Here is a 15,682-nt window from a genome sequence, read left to right as displayed (position 1 = left end):
AGGGTGTGGCCTCACCAAAGTCTAGTCAATATTTCTTAACCAACCTGTCCAGGTGGGTTGTAGCACACCACTGGTGCAGATGGGACGTGCACTCGGGCCTTCAGGGACAGGAAGCCTACCATTGCACCATGAGAATCCTTCACCACAGCTTTGGATAATTGCAGCAAGATTTAAGAATCAATGGAGCCATACAGCACACAAACAGACCCTTCGGTCCAATTCACCTGTGCTGAACAAGTTTCCTAAACTAGACTAGTCCCACAGGCTGTGGTTGACTTCTCAACCTTTTCCCATTCAAGTACTTGTCAAAATAGCCTTTAAATGTTGCAACTGTACCCGCACCCAACACTTCCTCTGGAAGTTCATGCCACACACAAATCACCCTCTCTGTGAAAAAGTTGCCTTTCTGGTTCCTTTTAATTCTCCTCTCACCTTAAAATTATGCCCTCTAGTTTTGAACTCCCCAAACCTAGGTAAAATACCTTTGCTATTTACCTATCTATGTCTCTTATGATTTTATAAAGCTCTATAACCCTTTAACCTCCCACACTCCAGTTAAAAAGACCCAGCTTAACCAATCTCTCCCCATAACTCAAACCCTCTAATCCTGGTAAATCTTTTCTGCATTCTCTCCAATGTATTAATATCCTTGTTAAAGGAGGAAAGACTTCCTCACTTTGATACTGAGTATTGGAGGGTAGTGTGGTCAGCAATAACATGAAGACTTCGGTCCGCAAGATCTATCAACTTTCCAAATACAGTCCCCAACACATTGACTCCCATGCGTAACATATCACCAAATACAATCCCCACCTCACACACAGACGTATGCGGAGACCCTCAAAGATACAAATCCACTCTCAAACACAGAAATACTCAGAGACCCTCAAAGATGCAATCTCTCACTCAGAAAGAGAGAGATGCAGAGACCCTCAAAGATGCAATCTCTCACACAGAAAGAGAGAGATGCAGAGACGGTCAAAGATGCAATCTAACTCCTACGCAGAGATAAATGCAGAGACCATCAAAGTTGCAATTTCACACACACAGAGATATATGCAGAGACCATCAAAGGTGCAATCTAACTCTCTCCCACACACACACACAGATATATGCAGATATCCTTAAAGATGCAATCTCTCACACACAGAGATATATGCAGATATCCTTAAAGATGCAATCTCTCACACACACAGATATATGCAGATATCCTCAAAGATGCAATCTCTCACAGATATATGCAGACATCCTCAAAGATACAATCTCTCACACCCACAGATATATGCAGACATCCTCAAAGATACAATCTCTCACACCCACAGATATATGCAGACATCCTCAAAGATACAATCTCTCACACACACAGATATATGCAGACATCCTCAAAGATACAATCTCTCACACCCACAGATATATGCAGACATCCTCAAAGATGCAATCTCTCACACACACAGATATATGCAGATATCCTCAAAGATGCAATCTCTCACACAGAGAGATATATGCAGACATCCTCAAAGATGCAATCCAGCACACACTCCCACGTTCCCTTTCTGGCTGTGCACGGCTCTGATTCGAGCAGGATTGGAAGTCTCTCCTCCCAGCTCCCTCCCCCCTACCGTCCTCCCTCCCCCGGGGCAGCTTCAGATCACTGACCCTGGGCCAGGCCGTGGGATCCCGGACTCTGTGTGGACGCTGCTGTCCCTCTGTCGGCCTCTCGCCATGGCTGGGAGGTTGTACCGCGTCGCCTTGCTGTGCCTTGCCATGTCCCAGGCGGTGTCCTGTGAGTATCTCCCTGATCAGTGCGCCTCCATCCTCCCACCACCCCCTCTCCGTCCGCAGTATTTCCCGGGGCCAGCGCAATCCGATTGAGTTTGTTTTGGTGCATTACGTACCGCAGAGATCTGCAGGCTTCACATCAGGACGCCTGGCCGTGTGCCTGACAGTAATCAGTCACAGATGAATGTTGCGGTCAGTGGAATTGTCATTAGGAGGGTTTTTAAACCCTTTCAGATTCGTTACTCCGCAACTAATTGCACAAGAACTGAGCAAATCGATCAGATTGTAACATCTCTCTCTCTCTCATCCTGTTTAATCAGGGTGCAACTGAGATGGGCAGGACAGGGGCAAACTTTGAACTATTGAAAGGTGTAGCTAAGGTCTGACATTCAGTATTTTGGAGTTTTTCTTTGTTACAGCGTTCTATTTGTTGTGAATTATACGTCCTCTTTCATTTTCCCACAGATTCAAGACCGCCAGATTCAAGTAACAGCTTTTGCAAAAAAAAACCTTGGTGGGGAAATTCTGGTTGAAAGGGCTAATTAGTCACTCAGACTAGGCCAGCCTATCAAGATGCTCCCCAGTCAAGATGCTCCCCAGTCCCTTAGACATTATCATTCTGGTTTTCAAATCCTCCCCTAGCCAATCTGCCTCTCCCTATCATTGTAACTTCGTCCAGACCCACAGACCCACCACTCTCAGATCTCTGCTTTCCTCCAATTCTAGTCCCACAATTTCCATAGTTCCACCATTGGTGACTGGCCTGACCTCCAGCTTTGGAATTTCCTTTCCAAGTCTCTCAGCCTCTCTCCTGCCCCCTTTAAGATGCTCCTTAAAATCAGACTCCTCTAGGCATTTATTCTAATTTCTCTGCATGTGTCTTCAGGTGAAGATATTTCTCCAGTGAAACACCTTGAGAACTTTCACTATGTTAAAGGCACTACGTGAATGCAAGTTGGGTTTTTTTTATTAGGTACAAACAGCAGCCCACAGGAGATTCAGGACAGAACGGCCACCAGAATCGAGAGTCTTAGGTAACTCAAGTTAAAGTCACAGAGTTCTGTGTTCACAAGATTGAATCAGTTGAAAAAATACCTCTTCCCATACTACTTTCCGTTTGGCTTTCTCTGCCAGACCCAGGAGCTCAGTGTCATTGATAACAACTCCACGGCTGCCTCTCACAACCACCTCGCACCCTCTGGAACTAGCGCTTTCCAATCTTGCTGCATGCTCCCAACTCCACAACCTCCATCAGCAAACTGCAATAAGCCCAAGTGTGCATCCTTCATCGATCATTACACAAAATCAGCATCTTCACCAACTCCCACGGTACACAGGGCAGTAAATAGAAGTGTGACATAAAATCAGATCAATTTGCCATCATTCAGCTCATCATGCCTGTGATGACCCTTTAAAGAATATCCAATCAGCTCCATTCTGCTGTCCCTTCTCCATAACTCTGCAAACTTCCCTTTCTCGAGCAGTTATTCAGTTCCCTTCAGAAATTCCAATGAATCCGCTTCCACTGCCCTTTCATTTTCCAGTGTGGCTATAATATTAAGCTTTTTGAACATTCACACACAGTGCAATACTGCTCCAGTTGACTTCTGAAATTATGGTAAATCCGTGCTTCCAATAACATTTTGGATGACGTGGGATGAAAGTTCATGTCACCAAAGTAGTGCCATGGGAGGCTTGGTAAAGTTTACAAAGCCTGTGTTTTTAGGTAGACTTCCTGATAGAATTATTGAATGGTTGCTGTCCACATTATTGTGACATTGAGAAGCTGGGTTACGGATTGTTGAGGTCTGTCTATTCGTCACTGGCTTCCTACCCCTCTCTCCACTCCATCCTTTCTTCCTCATCTTTACCCCTCCTCCTCCTCTTCCTCCTGCCTCCTTGCCTCTTTCCAGCTCCTCTTCCACATTCCCTTTTTCTGCACTGTCCTCCCATCTTCCTCTTATCCCTTCTCACCTCCTTCCCCTTCCTGCTCTCCACCTCCTCTACACACCAGCCAATACCCTCCCCCTCTTTCCTTGTCTCTCCATTCCAATTGTTATGATGATGATGGCTGAGGAGTGCAAATTATGAGGTGACCCGAAAAGACTTTACCATGGAGGAAGCCATTGTTGACCTTGACTGCCCTCTGGTGGCCATTCAGCCAAAGAAACAACTGGAGGGTCAGATATCCCTGTTGGTTCCTGACTTGTGACTGATTAAAATGGGGAGCACTTGTTTGGGAAGCCACTCAGAAGACTTGTCAAGAACTTGCAGAGGTTAAGGTGAGGTGTTGGATGGATTGCATAAACTTCCAAACAATCCATCTACCCAACTCTTCCAGCACCACTGGGCCTGCACATGGAGGGAGCCATGTAGATTGCAGATTGTGCATTGGGTCTATCCGCCATTTCAGAACTCATCAAACCAGAGTCATTCCCTAATCCAGGTAGTGCCTAAAAAGAAGAAAGAGAACTTGCATTTCCTTGACATCATCCTTCACCTTAGAATGTCTCGAAGTGCTTTACTGTAAGTGGGATACTTTCAAAGTGTGTTCCTGTTAAAATGTAAAATTGAAAGTAATGGACAACAAAAAGGACCCACTCTCAACATTTGCTTCACCAGCTCACACTACCAGTACATTGGTCAAATCTACCCAGAGGACTTTTGCAGATGAACCTTTAATGTAGACTAAGCCCTTGCTTTAGGTGACTCTGCTTAATATCAGTGAATTCTAACCTCGTTGATTCTTTGGACTCATTTTTCTACCTCATATTGCCTTTCTTGTAACTGTTATTAGAGTGTGCTGTCGGTGTCCTGAGTTGTACTTTGACATCAGGAACCGTGATTGTTCATTAGTGTAGCACCTACACCCCAGACTCTCTCTACTTTTTGTTAGGATGGTGGGCAAGTGGACATCACTGCACCAGTGTACCTGGGCCATTCTATTTGCTCTGATCCCAGGGAAAGAGTGAATCGCAGGTAGGAGGGAGCAAGTTGTGTCCACTCAGCCATGAAATGGACAGCATGAAACAGCGGAACTTAAAACAAGTAATTGGTGGAGAGCAGGAGCAGAATGGATGAGGCTGGAGGTGAGCATTGTCAGCAGCAGGTGGTACGGCCACAGGGCACTGCTGCTGCAGGAACAGGGTTTCAAGATTGGTCCTGGCACTCTGCACTATCATGTGGAAGGGCCGGGTCAGTAACTGTCAATGGGAGAAGCTGGCGTTCCCAATCCTGGCTTTCCTATAATAATCAAGCATGAAACAGAGCAGAAAGCAACAATGTTAAAGTCATTGCAGAAACTTGGTTGAGCGAAGGCTGGACTGGCAGGTCAGTATTCCAGAGGTGACATGTTTCAGAGAGGGATATAAAGGGGTGAGAGAGTTGCATTACTGATTAAGGAGGATTTCACAGCTACACTGGGAGAGGACATCTTGGACGGTTCATCACGTGAAGTGTTAGGGATAGAATGCAGGAATAAGAAAGGTGTAGCCACTATGCAGGGGTTATATTATAGGCCTGTCATTAGGCAGTAGATGATAGAGGAACAGATGTGTAAGTAGATCATGGAAATACATAAAACAACAGAGTTGTGTGGGTGATTTTAACATCTCCGGTATTGACTGGGACTCCCAGCCTTAGTGCTAGGAGCTTAGCCGGAGCAGAATTTGTTAGGTGCATCCAGGAGAGTTTCTTAGAACAGTATGTAGTTGGTCCAACCAAGGAAGGGGGTGTACAAGATCTTGAATTGGGGAATGAGCCTGGCCAAGTGATTAAAGTTTCAGTGGAGGAGTATTTTGGGAACAGTGATCATAACTCTGCAATTTTTAATGTAGTTATGGATAAGGATAAGATTGGTCCTTGGATGAAAGTGCTAAATTTGGAGAAGGCTGATTACAACAGTATTAGGCAGGAACTGGTGACATTAGATTGGGGGAGGCTGTTTGCGGGTAATTCCACATTGATGTGTGGGAGGTTTTTAAAGGCTAGTTGATCAGAGTTCAGGACTAACATGTTCCTGTGAGGATGAAAGATAATGGTGGTGAGATTCGAGAATCTTGGATGACAAGAGATACTGAAAGTTTAGTCAAAAAGAGCAAGGTAGAATACTGAAAGTTTACGAAACTGAAATAGGACAAGGTTCTTGAGAAATATAAAGGAAAGGACTTAAACAAAGAATTAGGAGGGCTAAAAGAGGCCAGAAATTTCCTTGGAAAGTAGGATTAAAGAGAATCCCAAGGCATTTTATGCAGATATTAGGATTAAGAGGGTAACCAGGGATAGAGTAAGTCCATTCCAGGACAAAGGAGGGACTTTATGTGTGGAGCCGGAGAAAATAGCCTTAATTGCTACTTGGCATTGGCCGGTGAGTCTTACATCAGCGGGAGGGAAATTATTGGAGAAGATTCTTAGGGACAGGATTTACCCACATTGGGAAAAGAATGGACTTGTTAGGAATAGGCTTTCTGCGTGGGAGGTCTTCTCTCACCAATTTGATTTTTTTTGAGGAAGGGATAAAGATGATTGAGCGCAAGTCAATGGATGTCGTCTACTTTACTACCATAAGGTCCCTTATGGTAGGCCAGTACAAAAGATAAAGTCACATGGGATCAATGGTGAGTTGGTAAATTGGATGTAAAATTGGCTTGGTCATAGAAGACAGAGGGTAGTTGTGGAGGTCTGTGACCAGTGGTGTCCCACAGGAATCAGTGCTGGGATCTCTGTTGTTTGTAACAAATATAGAAGATTGAGATGAAAATGTAGTTGGGCTTGATTAGTAAGTTTGCAGATGACATGAAAATTGGTGGATAGTGAGGAAGATTGTCAAAGGGCACAGCAGGATATAGATCAGTTGGAATTTGAGTGGACAAATGGCAGATGGAGTTCAATCTGGACAAGTGTGAGATGATGCATTTTGGAAGGTCAAATGCACGAGGAAAGTACACAGTTAGTGGTAGGACCTTTAGGAGCATTGAAAGACAGAGGGATGTTGGGTTTCAAGTCTATAGCTCTCTGAAAGTGGCAACGCAAGTGGGTAAGGTGATAAAGAAGGCATACGGAATGCTAGCTTTGTCAGTCAGAGCATTGAGTATAAAAGTTGGCAAGTAATGTCGCAGCTGTATGAAACGTTAGTTAAGCCACATTTGGAGAATTATGTACAGTTCTGGTCACTACACTATAGGAAGGATGTGGAAGCTTTGGAGAGTTTACCAGGACTGTTGTCTGGATTGGAGCTATCAGGAGAGGTTGAACAAACTTGGATTGTTTTTGCTAAGTGCTGAGGGATGGTCTGAAATATAAAATGATGAGAAGCATGGATAGAGTGAATACTTGGACATCTTTTTCCCAGGATGGAATTGTCAGATACGAGGGGGCACAGGTTTAGGGTGAGAGAGGGAAAGTTTAAAGGAGATGTGTGAGGCAGACTTTTACTCCGGGGGGGTGGTAGGTGCCTGGAACATAGTGCTGGTAGAAGCAGATACGATGGCAACGTTTCAGAGGCATTTAGACAGACATGTGAACAGGCAGGAAGTAGAGGGATATAGACCATGTGGAGCTGGATGGGATTATTTGGGGTCAGCACAGACATGGTGGGCCGAAGGGCCTGGACCACTGCTGTACTATACTGTGCTCGCAAAGAACATTGCCAGAGAGACAAAAGCAGCACAATGCAACCAATTCATACAACCTCCTTCACCCTTAGCTCTTCCTTCTCATTGCTACTGTTCAATTTGTTGGACTGTGACTTCCAATTTATGGTTTAATAAAGACCACCTGATTTCTACTTCTGATATGTTGCCTTGGTAGAAATGTTGCCCCCTGACGTATCAGAATTGCCCATTTCAAACCCCACCATATGAAGGGCAATGCTTTGCCTTCCACTAATACGATATTTCTTTAATGTTTAACGATTTGTTTCGCTTTGCAAGTTATTTGAGGTAGGAGTTCACAGCACTGTATCTGTACGACACAATATTTAAACTTGTACATTATTTTCTGGGCAAGAAATGTTTGCAGAAACCTAACTCTGGCTTTAACATTGTTTCTCACGGGCAACCACACTTCACTTAAAGATTTTACTGTCAAAATGACAATTTTCAGGAATACAACCACAACTTAAGTGAAGACTCCCTTTGGGAAGTGAAATTGAGCACCGAGTGAGTGAACAGTCACTCACCCAAATGTTTTCACCTTTATACAGTCCTGTCACAACAACGAGCCTCACAGTTCCTCATCAGACACCGCCGAGCAAATGTGATGTTTGAGGAGCACAAGCAAGGCTCCCTTGAGCGGGAATGCATTGAAGAAATTTGCAATCGAGAGGAAGCTAGGGAAATATTTGAGAACAATCAGGAAACAGTAAGTACTTTCTGTTCTTTACACCATCCACAGAAGGTCATGGATTCAAATCCCATTCTGCAGAATTGAGTAAATAATCCAAGCTCTCACTCCGCATGCAGTAAATAAGAAATGTTGCACTGTCAGAGGGTCAGTACTGAGGTAGTGCTGCATTGTCAGGGGGACAGTTCTGAGGGAGTGCTGCATTGTCAGAGGGACAGTACTGAGGGAGTGTTGCACTGTCAGAGGGACAGTACTGAGGGAGTACTGCATTGTCAGAGGGACAGTACTGAGGGAGTGCTGCATTGTCAGAGGGACAGTACTGAGGGAGTGCTGCATTGTCAGAGGGACAGTACTGAGGGAGTGCTGCACTGTCAGAGGGTCAGTACCAAGGGAGTGCTGCACTGTTAGAGGGTCAATACTGAGGGAGTGCTGCACTGTCAGAGGGTCAGTACTGAGGTAGTGCTGCATTGTCAGAGAGACAGTTCTGAGGGAGTGCTGCATTGTTAGAGGGACAGTACTGAGGGAGTGCTGCACTGTCAGAGGGTCAGTACTGAGGGAGTGTTGCACTGTCAGAGGGTCAGTACCAAGGGAGTGCTGCATTGTCAGAGGGACAGTACTGAGGGAGTGCTGCACTCTCAGAGGGTCAGTACCGAGGGAGTGCTGCACTGTCAGAGGGTCAGTACTGTGGGAGCGCTGCACTGTCAGAGGGTCCGTACTGAGGGAGTGCTGCACTGTCAGAGGGTCAGTGCTGAGGGAGTGTTGCACTGTTAGAGGGTCAGTACCGAGGGAGTGCTGCACTGTTAGAGGGTCAGTACTGAGCAATTGCTGCACTGTCAGAAGGTCAGCACCGAGGGAGTGCTGCATTGTCAGAGGGACAGTACTGAGGGAGTGCTGCACTGAGTGCTGCGCTGTCGGAGGGTCAGTACTGAGGGAGTGCTGCACTGTCAGAGGGTCAGTACTGAGGGTGTGCTGCACTGTCGGAGGGTCAGTACTGAGGGTGTGCTGCACTGTCGGAGGGTCAGTACTGAGGGTGTGCTGCACTGTCGGAGGGTCAGTACTGAGGGTGTGCTGCACTGTCGGAGGGTCAGTACTGAGGGTGTGCTGCACTGTCGGAGGGTCAGTACTGAGGGTGTGCTGCACTGTCGGAGGGTCAGTACTGAGGGTGTGCTGCACTGTCGGAGGGTCAGTACTGAGGGTGTGCTGCACTGTCGGAGGGTCAGTACTGAGGGTGTGCTGCACTGTCGGAGGGTCAGTACTGAGGGTGTGCTGCGCTGTCGGAGGGTCAGTACTGAGGGAGTGCTGCACTGTCAGAGGGTCAGTACTGAGGGAGCGCCGCACTGTCAGAGGGTCAGTGCTGAGGGAGTTCTGCACTGTCAGATGGTCAGTACTGAGGGAGTGCTGCACAATCAGATGTTCAGTACTGAAGGAATGCTGCACTGTCAGAGGGTCAGTACTGAGGGAGTGCTGCGCTGTCGGAGGGTCAGTACTGAGGGAGTGCTGCGCTGTCGGAGGGTCAGTAGTGAAGAAGCTTTCCTGTTCAATGATTAATTAAACAAAGGCTCCAGTTGAGCTCTCAGCTGAATGCACATGATGCCACAGTTTCATTTTAAGGAAAGCCAGCATCACTCATTTGTGTGTGTTCGTGTCAAGCTTTACTCCTCAACCCACAGTAGTGGAATGGATTATTTGTCATTGTATCTCAGTGCTGTTTGTGGAGCTTGCTTTGTGCTCATTTCCTGGTGTATTTGATGCAGTGGTGAAACCTCTGAAATATTTTATTGACTGTTAAGAGCTTTGGGGGAAACAGTGAGAGGTCTGGGGATGTGGGCTTGATGGCAGTGTGTGCGCCAAGGTAATCCAGGCCCTAACGTGCTGATAAATTATATATTTTACAGGTTTCTGAAAGGTATACTGTTGGGATGCTTCTTGGGGTTTATTGGGAATCCTTGTTAGTTTTTCTGTTGCGACCTTGGTGTCTGGGATGCGTCCTAAGTGGTCACGCTCCCAGAGTGAATTTATTTCCCCCTCACCCATTAATGTTGAGAATTGGAAGTCGATTTGAGAATTGGAAGTTGGAAAAAAAATTAAGAGATATTGTTTGGGAATGAGGCAGCTAACCTGTCTCAGTTTGCAGTGGTGACTGTGAATGGGAAGCTGAGGCTGATGCCGATCCTGATACGAGCAGTATGTATTTCCTGATATTTATCTCTCCTTCCTTCCACAGGAATACTTTTATCCCAGGTATCTCGGTGAGTTTCAATTCTGTGCTAACACTGCCATTGGTGTCTGAACAATTCTGAGTGTGTCAGTTACCTTTTGCTGTTTTAACACGCTGCAGCGTTACAGTTGATTTGCAGAAATGGCAGTGATGGGATTCAAAACCGCACCTCCTTAGAAACTGGAATATGGATCCAGTGCCTTAGACTGCTCAGCCACACAGTCTCTAAGGAGGTGTGGGTTTGAATCCCATCACTGCCATTTCTGCAGATCAACTGTAACGCTGCAGCGTGTTAAAATGACCTTTTGCTGTTGACATGGTTATTGGGAAACAGTGTGAGAGATATAGAGTGAGTTAAAGGAATAGGGGGAGGCTGAGAAGTCCCTTGAGCCTGTCAGCATTGCGTTAGATGGTGTCTCTCCTGTACCTTAACTCCATTCATTACCTCCATTCTATAAACTTTAGTGCCCCTCCCAAACTGACATGACTTTATAGTATATAAATATTTACATAAAAAATTAAATACTTTGTAAATGAGGCAACTCTGTCTTTAAAATAGATAAAGAATCTGTTAAAGTGTCTTCCACAAGTCATCCTCGTGGCTGGAGCTAGAATTGGGACTGGACTGTACTTACCTCAGGAGGAAATCACAAGATGCCTTTTAAAATTCAGTGAACCTTTCCAAGGATCAACAGAAACTTCTTTGTTTAAGATTGATGCTTATCTACTGGTTCTTTTTAAATTCCAAACTATGAATGAGTTTATATAAATCTTGGTTAATTGACTATTTTGAGGGCATGATTGTTGTGGTCATGGCAATTGGGACCCATTGCGAAATGAACCAAAGTCAAATTTGTATTAAAAGCCAAGATGTAATCTGTGGTTAACAGAGCCACATTTTAACTACCAGGAGTGTGGATGTTGAAGGGAACTTACAAGTCAAATTGTTTGAAACCAAACCTGAAATGACAACAGCAAAGTATGATGTACAAATACTATCATAACTTAAGGTGGTGACTTTGCACAAACATTTATGGACAGTGAGGGTTTAAATTGGTAGAAGTTGGTGTCCTTTAGAAATGGAAGATTTAAAAGTTATTGATAGTTGGATATGATAGAAAGAACCTCAATAAGACAAAGTTCTTAACAACATTGACTGAGCAGATGACCAAGGTTGAATCAGATTCAGACCAATGTTACTATCCCAGTTAATGCTGTTACTGGGCAAGTCAGAACCCAGAATGAAATCTGGCTTAATAGGTCTCCTCTTTTTTTAATTTAACATGGGAGCCATTCAGAGTTGAAGAATAAGGGGTAAACCATTTGGGATGGAGATGGGGAAGAATTTCTTCACTCAGAGAGTTGTGAACCTGTGGAATGCTCTCCCACAGGAAGCTGTTAGAGTAGCAAGAGGGAGCTGGATGTGGCCTTTGCAGCTAAAGGGATCAAGGGGTATGGGGAGAAAGTGGGAGTGGGATACCAAGATTGCAGGATCAGCCTGATCATATTGAATGGTGGTGCAGGCTGGAAGGGCTGAATGGCCTATTCCTGCAGCTATTTTCTCTGTCTCTATGTTTAACTGAAACATAGGCACACAAGGCTGCAGATTTTCTTTAACATTAAAAGAGAAACTTATTACATAAAAAGGAACAAATATTATAAAAAAACTATGTTATCTAAATATAGAAAACAGTTTGGAAAATCTTAAAACACACAAAAAACCGCAGTCTCACCTACTCTCCAAAGCCAACACATTGTTGTGGTTCTGTTCGCCGGGCTGGGAATTTGTGTTGCAGACGTTTCGTCCCCTGTCTAGGTGACATCCTCAGTGCTTGGGAGCCTCCTGTGAAGCGCTTCTGTGATCTTTCCTCCAGCATTTGTAGTGGTATTATCCACAGATTCAATCAATAAGCACATCGACCTGGACCCAATATACCGACTACTGCAACGGACAGCTGGAACTGACAACCGGAAGCAGCAGATTCAAAACCACTACAAATGGCGGAGAAAAGATCACAGAAGTGCTTCACAGGAGGCTGCCAAGCACAGGATGTCACCTAGACAGGGGCGAAACGTCTGCAACACAAATTCCCAGCTCGGCGAACAGAACCACAACAACGAGCACCCGAGCTACAAATCTTCTCACAAACTTTGAGCCATCACTTTGCAATGGGTCAACCCAGAGAAATTATCCTTCTGTTTCAAAATGTTAGGTTGGACTTTAGCTGTTTCTCTCCAGGTCTTTCCTCTAAGCTGCGAAGTCTTCTTAAAGTGCACAAAGCCCATGGAGGTTGAACAGCTCAGTCAAAATCCACAGGAACAGAAGGGACTGAGGAAATCCCAAAGCACATCCAGAGGCAATGAGGGGAATGTCCCAATTAATCAAGGAACCCAAGCGAACTCAGTTTGTAGGAGAACCAAAACCAAGTCCAGTGAGTGGAACAAGACAGCATATGGATCACCTGTTCCTCTCAGTGCTAAGTCTCCAAATAAAATTGCAGTAACCAATGGAACTGAATTCAGTTCAGGAAGCAAGTTATAACTTTGTTTAACTGAGCAAACTAGAACTTTGTTTAATTAAGATAAAATAATTTGCAAGCTGAATGGCAGATTTGTATTGGGTAAAAAAATTAAAAGATGAAAGTCCTAAAGCAATTGATATTGCTGAAAAATAATTAGTCAGAGTATTGGGTACAGGGGTTGGGAGGTCATGTTGCGGCTGTATAGGACATTGGTTAGGCCACTGTTGGAATATTGTGTGCAATTCTGGTCTCCTTCCTATCGGAAAGATGTTGTGAAACTTGAAAGGGTTCAGAAAAGATTTACAAGGTTGTTGGAGGATCTGAGCTACAGGGAGAGGCTGAATAGGCTGGGGCTGTTTTCCCTGGAGTGTCGGAGGCTGAGGGGTGACCTTATACAGGTTTATAAAATCATGAGGGGCATAGATAGGGTAAATAGATAAGGTCTTTTCCCTGGGGTGGGGATGTCCAGAACTAGAGGGCATAGGTTTAGGGTGAGCAGGGAAAGATATAAAAGGGACCTAAGGGGCAATGTTTTCAAACAGAGGGTGGTGTGTGTATGAAATGAGCTGCCAGAGGAAGTGGTGGAGGCTGGTACAATTGCAACATTTAAAATGCATCTGGATGGGGACATGAATAGGAAGGGTTTAGAGGGATATGGGCCGGGTGCTGGCAAGTGGGACTAGATTGGGTTGGGATATGTGGTCGGCATGGAAGGGTCCGAAGGATCTGTTTCCGTGCCGTATCTCTGTGACCCTATGACTCTATAATTGGATGAAATCTGCTCTGGTTGGGATGAGTGATTTAAAAAGTTTATTCAGCAAACCAGACAAGAACATCATACCTTTTTGCTTGACCATAAAGAAAGTCCATGCTGTGGAGGTGCTGGTGTTGGACTGGGGTCAGAAGTTATATGATACCAGGTTACAGTCTGACAGCTTTATTTGAAAGCACAAGCTTTCAGAGCACTGTTCTTCTGTTGGGTAGTGAAGGAGCAGTGTTCCAAAAGCTTCTGTTCTCAAATCAACCTGTTGGAATATAACCTGGTGTCATGTAACTTCTGAAAAAGTATCATAGAACATGGAACAATACAGTGCAGAACAGGCCCTTCGGCCCTCGATGTTGCGCCGACCTGTGAACTATTCTCAGCTCGTCCCCCTACACTATCCCAAAATCATCCATGTGCTTATCTAAGGATTGTTTAAATCTCCCTAATGTGGCAGAGTTGACTACATTGGCAGGTAGGGCATTCCACACCCTTACCACTCTCTGCGTAAAGAACCTGCCTCTGACATCTGTCTTAAATCTATCATCCCTCAGTTTGTAGTTATGCCCCCTCGTACATGCTGATGTCATCATCGTAGGAAAAAGACTTTCACTGTCTACCCTATCTAATCCTCTGATCATTTTGCATGTCTCTATCAAATGCCCTCTTAGCCTTCTTCTTGCCAATGAGAACAGCTTCAAGTCTCTCAGCCTTTCCACATTAGATCTTCCCTCCAGACCAGGCAACATCCTGGTAAATCTCCTCTGCACCTTTTCCAATGCTTCCACATCCTTCCTGAAATTAGGGGACTGGAACTGTACACAATATTCCTAGTGTGGCCGTGACAGCGTTTTGTATAGTAGTATGTTGATCATGACATTCTTGCAAAAGCAATCCCAGAGTTTTAACTAGAGAAGGGAGTGAGTTACTGGCAAATAAAAAAAATGCTTACTTAATATCTCAAGGGGAAACTATAATAGTCTGAGAAATGAACAGGAGCTCGTCCAGGTTAAAACAAAATCGAAGTCGCTACAGATCTGTCTGATTGACCAATGGGAAATTCACAGATAGGGGAGACCCGCACAGTTCCAAAATTAGAATCAATGTCTTATGCTGTAATGATTGAGAAAAAAGAGACAGATGAGAATCTCACAATAAAACCAAAATGAAAAATGTACGGAGAGCTGAACTACACCAGCTATCTGTGTGTGTGCATGAATAACATTCTGCATTTCCTTACCTTTGGTTCCCACAATGTAGTTGTACAACAAATGAAAAAATATGTGTATTTCCAATTTGTCTTGTAAAGGAGAAGGCTGACCACAGTGTTTTTTTGTAGCTTTTTCCATGTTAGATGAGTTTGCCACAACCTTTACTTTGTTCAAGCCTGCAGCTTTGTTCCTGGGTGTTTTTAATTCAGGGCTGGGGAAAGTGGACTTCACTGGCTGGGCCAGCATGCATTGCCCATCCCTCATTGCCTTTGAGAAGGTGATGGTGGGTTGCCTTCTTAAATCCTGTTGGTAAATGTGCAGTGCTGTTAGGGAGGGTTGAAACATTTGAACACTAAAAGTGAGGAGACTAAACAAGTTATACAAACTCACAGTTCACTGGCCACTCTGACAACATGCCTGAGGTGTGTTGGTGGAACAGCAAAAGTTGAACAGTTTTGGTCGTGAAAAGATTTAGTTGGCTCCCAGCCACAACAGCTTTATAAAGCATCAGAATTCCAGATTTCCAAGCCCCTTTGTGTGGAGAAATGCCTTTCCAAGCCCCTTTGTGTGGAGAAATCCCTGTAAAATCAGGCTCTACATTTAAGGTAGTGCCCATTGTTCTGGGCTCTGCCTGAGTAGTAATGTTGGTAGTGTTCCTGTCTCTGAACCAGGAGACCCTGCATTCAAGTCCCACATTAGCCACGGAAGAATCCAGTCTCAGGTACGGTGGTGTAAATTGATATCGGGCCCCAGTCTGGATAAATCGTCAGAAAGTTAATGGGTAATGTGAAGATTGAACAACCAGCAGTCTTGGTGCATCCATTTGAAATGGGAAAATTGGAAAGAG

The 15,682-nt window shown here is 44.8% G+C and overlaps 1 protein-coding gene across 2 annotated transcripts in view; it reads left to right on the top strand.

Annotated features, from left to right (window-relative positions):
• The first annotated feature begins 1,607 nt into the window (after positions 1 to 1,607).
• Positions 1,608 to 15,682, top strand: part of pros1 (protein S) — a 69,293-nt gene continuing 55,218 nt past the window's right edge. The window contains exons 1-3 of one of the 2 annotated variants that reach the window (XM_043691241.1): positions 1,608 to 1,783; positions 7,982 to 8,139; positions 10,346 to 10,370. In XM_043691241.1, the coding sequence (XP_043547176.1) occupies positions 1,723 to 1,783; positions 7,982 to 8,139; positions 10,346 to 10,370 (244 nt within the window). In that variant the 5' untranslated portion in view covers positions 1,608 to 1,722. Of the gene's footprint in view, positions 1,784 to 2,679; positions 2,814 to 7,981; positions 8,140 to 10,345; positions 10,371 to 15,682 lie in introns of those variants that run through there. The other variant, XM_043691243.1, reaches the window with a different exon arrangement.

Source organism: Chiloscyllium plagiosum, chromosome 6 (genome assembly GCF_004010195.1).
Source record: "Chiloscyllium plagiosum isolate BGI_BamShark_2017 chromosome 6, ASM401019v2, whole genome shotgun sequence".
NCBI lineage: Eukaryota > Metazoa > Chordata > Chondrichthyes > Orectolobiformes > Hemiscylliidae > Chiloscyllium > Chiloscyllium plagiosum.
This window is presented reverse-complemented; position numbering and strand designations above follow the sequence as displayed.